This window comes from Nannobrachium achirus (genome assembly GCF_963921795.1).
Source record: "Nannobrachium achirus genome assembly, chromosome: 10".
Classification (NCBI taxonomy): Eukaryota; Metazoa; Chordata; class Actinopteri; order Myctophiformes; family Myctophidae; genus Nannobrachium; species Nannobrachium achirus.
This window is the reverse complement of record NC_137819.1, coordinates 55682072-55688609: the sequence shown is the minus strand read 5'-3', so window position 1 is coordinate 55688609 and position 6538 is coordinate 55682072. Positions and strand designations below refer to the sequence as shown.

Genomic DNA, 6538 nt, shown 5'->3' with positions numbered 1-6538 from the left:
TAGCCGATCTACAAGCTCACAAAGCGATGCAACACGTTGTGAGCTTATAAATCTCTATTTCCACTATTTTTTACTTGAAAAAAATATAGGGCCTATGAAAATGTTTCAACATGGAAACTATTATGAAAAATAATCGTGATTGTCAAATAATTGCGATTAGACGATTATGTAATAATTGAGACAGCCCCAATTCCCATATTTCTGTAACCTGAACCCTGAGTCTTTAAAACCTTCAATGCCTTTACTACTTGTGGATGACAGGGACTGTGACCCCTACCACCGCCTGCCCCTCCTCCCTGCAAAGGTCAGGGACTGCTGTCTTCCGCCTGCAGTCTGCTATTAAATACAGAGAACGTAACACACAGCATATGATAGATATTATTTTCCAGAATATACATTTCAAAATAAATGCTTGCGCATAGACAAGAGCCACACAACATGCACTCACATTTAACACTATGTGGCTTTCGAGAGAGAAATGTGTGTTTGGGTTTCAGCCTACATGCTGCACAGAGAATGTGTGTTTGGGTTTCAGCCTACATGCTGCACAGAGGGGGAAAGACTATTCCAGACAAGGCCTACATTCACAGTAACAGCAGTGTTTTCACAGGAATCCTGACCTGTCCTAGATGTGGACACTGGTTCACTGTCAGTGGTGTCGTTGCGCTGCACGATGCAAAGCTACCCTAAAGGATTTTCAGAAACCGCAGCATTCATTTAACAGCTTTTTCCCATGGTGACTGGGCCCACAATAATTCGTCACAGATGAATTAACCCAAAAACAATAGTGGTTTTTGAATGTGAAACAAATATTTCTTGTTCCTTTCAACAACAAAAAAAAATATTCTACCGGAATAAGTGAAATTATATAATTTCCTGCAGATAAACTTCAGTTTACATGGTATGAACAAGTTCTCAGATAAGCTTCAGCCTACATACTGTAGTATGAATGAACACAGTTATTAGTTATGAATGTGAGCAGACAGGTCCAGAAAGCAGTCCAGCATCACCTGTACATTTGTGCGTTCAAATTGCAGGCAGTAAGCCAATTTAATATGGTCATAAATTGCATATATAGCTGTTTTTGTCTACAAAGGAATCAAGTTGGACAGATGTGGAATTTAACATACATTTTGATGCTGTAATAAAAGCAACTCCAAACATCTTTTTTCTTTTTCATACATTGTTGTTTAACTGTCCATGTCTCATGACCACTTAGCCCGTGAAAAATCCACATTACATTTCAACAATAAATTATACTCCTTTTATTACTTTCTCCTTGAGAAAGAAAAAGGAAAAATAAAAATAAAAGCTTTTGAAGATACTGTAAGTGCTTTTCATCTGGCAACAGATATTTCCTTTATATATGTATTTGCAAAGCAGACATACAGGTGGGTGTGGGCCTGTGGGGATAATTATTCAAGTTTTCAGAATCTAAACATTTAATGCAATTCTCCCATTCTAAACGTTGACACCTTTATCCAACACAGCAACTTTCAGTGATCTCTCTTTATTTCTCATGTGTTCATCTTATTGTATGTTCCTCTGTTCTTTGGACATAGACCAGCCAAGACCATTCTCTCTGGTCAGTTTCTGCCCTGTCGGAGTGAAGACAAGATGAGAGGCAACAAGTTGAGGGCAGGCCGATGATCCTGCACCCCGAGTGCCACCAAAACCCCTGTTAGCAGTGTGGTCACCCTGGGCAAAACCGGAGGCTGAACCTGCATCACCTATATATAAGAAATGACAAATTGCGAGACTGTGAAACCAATTCAAATGAAATGTAACGGTTAATGGTGAAAATCCAATACATCAACCATGAAATTGTCGTTGGATATTTGACAGTACCATCACCCAAAAGAGTCAGCACCTTACCTTTTCAACTTTATGACAATGTATGAGTCCGTCACGCCCGATGTAAAAGGTAGAGAGTGCATCGTATGTCCTGTGATAGAAAATGTTGTGATTATGAACCCTTGTGCTACAAAATTATATTGGATCCAAAACATCACATTGCAATGTATACATTAAAGCTACTCTATGCGGGGCGCCCGCTGGCCTACTGGTCCAGGCGCATTCCAATTAGGCATTGCCACATAGGCATGGATGCCTGGCATCCAATTCCCAATCCGGGCGACCTTTCCCGCATGTCACTCCCCATCTCTCCCCCCGTTTCCTGTCAGTCTACTATCCTATCAATAAAGCCATAAAAGCCCAAAAACAAATCTTTAAAAAAGATTACTGGTGAAGTTTTACCTATAGAGGTGAGATTTGTCCTTTCTGTAGAAACGCAGCAGAAGTGTGTGGACCGGCAGGCCTTTGATCCTCCAGCGAGCTTTCACCGTCCCGTCCTCCATGTGTTTAGTCAGCTTCAGAACCTCCAAGCGGGCCTCTGCATAGTAACAGAGACACAACAACCGCCAGACGGACAGCATCAGCTGGTACGTCACACGGCCCCTAGAACCATCCAAAAGGACAGACATGTTCATTTCACATTCACAGTTCGTACCAATCATCAACAACAAATAAGCATGACTATGCTATTAAGTGATTGATGACAGATAATAATGACAGGAAAGAAACGTAGGAAAGAAACGTATATATTACCTGGTCTTTGTATTGATAAGCCCGTTAACGAATTCCACATTACGGGAGTACATGGAGTAATCGTGACTCTTCAAAAAGAAATTAGGAAGCTGCAACACAGATGGTCAAAATGAATGCCATGACGATAAAGTGACAGCCTGAGGATATAGGCCACTGCCCCAAAATGCCTCTTATGTCTTACTGACTGTAGATTCTAAAGACTAGACAAAGCAAAGAAATTAGAATTGTGCTTACCTCTATCCTTAGCTTTTCATATAACAAGGCCAGTTTCTCCTCTTCTTCACTCTCCATGTCGTTATGGCCACCCTCGGCCCTCCCTGCGTGGCTGCACAGTGAGGTAGACAGCAACAGAGACAGGTCCATGGGTTTGTTTTCAAGTCCAATAATATGTTGGGATATGGTCCCACAAGCAGGCGGAGGAGGTGCTTTCCCCGGGCAGTGAAAGCAATAGAAGCTGGAGCCATTCATGAAAGGCGCCGGGCACCCTTCTGCCTCGAAAAGGCTTCTGAAAGAACCGTGTTCTCTCGCCACAATGTCACTATCATTTCCTTGCAGGCGGTTCACTCTTATCCCGACGCTGATGTCGTCCTCTCTGCTTCCGTCCACGGTGGTCAGCGGGAAGAGGAACTCCATGGGCTTGTTGGCCCCCGGAGCGAGAAGCTCTCCCAATTTGGTTTGGCCAAAAAGCGGGATCTCCACCAGCGTGTGCTGGCCGTCAGACTCCCCGGGTCGCACCAGCACACACACACTGAGCGACTCCTCCCAATCCTCCTCAAAGAAGGATTTCTGCGGCTGACTTGCATGGTGGAAGGGGTGTGACAGGGCAGGCTGCTTTACACTTTGATATCTCAAGCTGTTAGGGGGAACCAGGGCCCACGTCGCACTGCTCAGAGGCCGAGTCTGTCCAAGGCTAAGCCACTGCCAATCAACTGCCTAAGATCAATCAAAAAGAAAGGAATCTGAATATTTACTGTACAGTACTAACATGTGAAAACTATTTCATAACTGCAACGCAGCGAAAATCTACTTGTTGGCAAGCGACACCGTTCTGCCATGGAGTATAAATTATAGCCCCACCTGACTGTGACCCCACCCATCGTGGTAGCACATCTCGAGCTAACACGATGGGTGAGGTCACAGACAGGGCTAAAGTAAGCAAACCAACATTACCTGTGCGAGAATCCATCTCTGCTGTTTGAGGGGTTGAATGCAGCCATGGCTCCGGACATATCCCACCCAGAATGGTATTCCACCTCGACACACAGCCATTCACATCAGGGGCAGGGGCAACCCCAGTCACCAATTAACCATCACCAACCTGACAGATACTCCTTGTTGTTGTCTTGGTATTTGTTTTGGCAAACCCCAGTGCACCCTATTCAAGCACCTGGGAGGGAGAAGAGAAAAATTATACATGCTTAATCTTATTGACGCTTACTGTTATCTAAGTACTTCACATCATTCATATAATATGAAAATTCCTTCACATCATTCATATAATATTAATTATTTGGTGTATGGGACTATACTTTTGAAGCTAAGATAATGTGACTAGCTCTCATGTTGACCTTGCACTCCTCATGTTCCCTATATACTAGAGGCAGAAACTATGCCAACAGCACATGACATGGAGAACGTGAGTGACCAGCTGCACAGGCTCATAATGAGACTCATAGACATCTCACATGGCGAACCAAAACAGAGCACAGATCAACTGCTTTCTATCCAAACTGGAATCTCCCAAGTTCAAATTGCGTGGAATACAGATGTTGCTGTTCCAGCTCGAAAAGGAGACCATCAGACTTCGCACTGCAGCATTCATACGGCCGTGGTTGCACCGGTTTGACAGGGAACACGAATGGTGGACGAGATAGACGCTAATTTGCAAAGTAACGTTCAGTGTAACGCCAGATATCGATACAGTTAGACAGGGTGATCAGATCATCAGACTGCCTCCGTCGGTGTATAAATGAAAACGACTGATTATTCAATACCCTTAAAATAAATTAAAACTCGCCGCAGAATTGCTACATTCGCAGTTTCTGCATAGCAATATTATGACAGAAAAAGGGGATAATTAACAGACTGTAAAAGAAAAACGTCGCCTTTACTTGCAATGTAATATAACTAATTAGCTAGCGCTAGCTAGCAGCTTGTGGTCCAAGCAGTCACTAGTTAGCAACATGCATGTAATGTAACATTACCGTTCACACGACTGAAATGTAGGCGATTCCTCCAGAGTGCAGCTCCTCGTCCAGAGATCCTTGGTGCGTTGAAGTTAATTAACAGCATACACACACTTAGTTAACTTACACAAATGTCATTCCATCCCCAGATGTCCTTGCCTTGCCTACACCAGCGTGTGTCAGCTGCGCGCGACTAAGAAACATGTCACTTCCTGCCGTAGACTTCAAAATAAAACGCTTTGAAAAATCTCATTATAGATTAGAATGTATTATGTAGGCCTATTACACCTCTGACCTCACGCTCATGTCACCATGACTCAGCCATAACCAGATAAGGAGTTACCAATGCAGCTGTGCCCAAATATGGAGTGTGTTGACAGATACAGAGCCTCTCCACAGGTACGTACAACCTAACATCATACGAGTAGGATTTGGGACCCGGAACATTGGAGATGGCAACAGAAGAAGGATCCCACCTTACAGCGGCTAGGAGAATATGTGACACGAGGGACCAAGCCTACCCAGGAGGAAAGGCGTCAAGAATCGGCAACAGTGCTTCGCCTCATGCATCAATGGTCCTGGTTACAGCGTGTGGAAGGTGTGCTTGTCAGGAGAGTGTTGGGGCTGGGCCCCTGATGGCCCCCTGTGCCGTCGGGCCTGATGTGATTCCTGTACTCATGACATGAGGTATAACTAAATCCTCGTTCCACTGCAGGAGCGACAACCAACATGGGAGGCCTAAGGCCTTTCGGGAAAGGAATGGACACCTCGGGTAACGAAAACCCTAACAATACTCCGGTGGAGTGTTTACTAGCCTCAAATGGAGAGAGACCTATTGGCATGGACTTGCATTGATGCCCAACCTGACTGCTGGGGACAAGGAGGGACGAACCACCCATGAGAACGTTGGGAAGCACCCGGGACGGGCACTTAAAAGTGGGAGAGAGTATCATGCTGACAGGTAATGTGCGAAAAGTGTGTGAGAGTGTCATGCTGACGGACTGCTTATTCATTTTATAGCTGGCTTTGTGTTTGTGTTGCAGAGTGAGACTAGTCTTTCCCAGATGAGACACACAGACCTCCAGCAAGGGCAGAGGAGGAGAGGAGGTCGGACTTGGAAGAGGTTGGAAGGAACCAACTGGACCCCCCCCCCGAAAGGGAATTAAAGCCCCATGCATTGCCACTACTGCTGTAGGCTACTTTAGTTGGATATCCCTGGCACAAGTCACTTTACTCTGCTGTTGGATGTTACTTGCACAGTTGCACAAGTCATTAGTGCCACAGGTTACATCCCATTACTGGCGTAATGGGATGTAACCTGTGGCACTAATGACTCTGCATTTTACAGTGCTTGTATTGGATTTTAAGATTGGACGGCTCCAAAGACACACCCCCTCCCCCCATTGTACATTTGACTATTGAACAATTGTATTCCCCTCCTACGCCCCAGCCCCATATTTGGACTGCTCTGTTTTAAGTTATAGGTTGAATAAAAGAACATTGACTTTGTACTTTTGCCTACTGTGTGGTTTTGTGTGGTGTCTCGTCTCCCCATATATATGGTCATTTATTAGAATAGAACCTAAGACTTTGGCTTGTTGTTGTTCATGTGCAACACTTACAGATACAGATATCTCCATCTCCATATGAGCAGGGAATCCAGGGATCTCTATATCCTATTGGACATACATAGCCTATCAGACAGATCGGTGGTGCCGTGTGGGCCTGGGCGCTGTGGGGCCCGA

General features: G+C 44.7%; 1 protein-coding gene across 2 annotated transcripts; it reads right to left on the bottom strand.

Moving 5' to 3' along the window:
- Window positions 1-856: 856 nt before the first annotated feature.
- cUnh6orf136 (chromosome Un C6orf136 homolog) lies at window positions 857-4983 on the bottom strand. 2 transcript variants are annotated; one of them, XM_080734982.1, is made up of 7 exons: window positions 4921-4983; window positions 3778-3994; window positions 2842-3540; window positions 2608-2696; window positions 2257-2457; window positions 1876-1945; window positions 857-1730 (listed from the first exon to the last, which is right to left on the bottom strand). In XM_080734982.1, exons 2-7 carry the CDS (start codon window positions 3874-3876, stop codon window positions 1587-1589), a joined length of 1302 nt encoding a protein of 433 aa, XP_080591108.1. In that variant the 5' UTR covers window positions 3877-3994; window positions 4921-4983; the 3' UTR covers window positions 857-1586. The 2 variants fall into 2 exon arrangements, with proteins under 2 accessions (XP_080591108.1, XP_080591107.1); XM_080734981.1 differs by having other exon boundaries at window positions 4812-4965.
- Between the last annotated feature and the right edge of the window lie 1555 nt (window positions 4984-6538).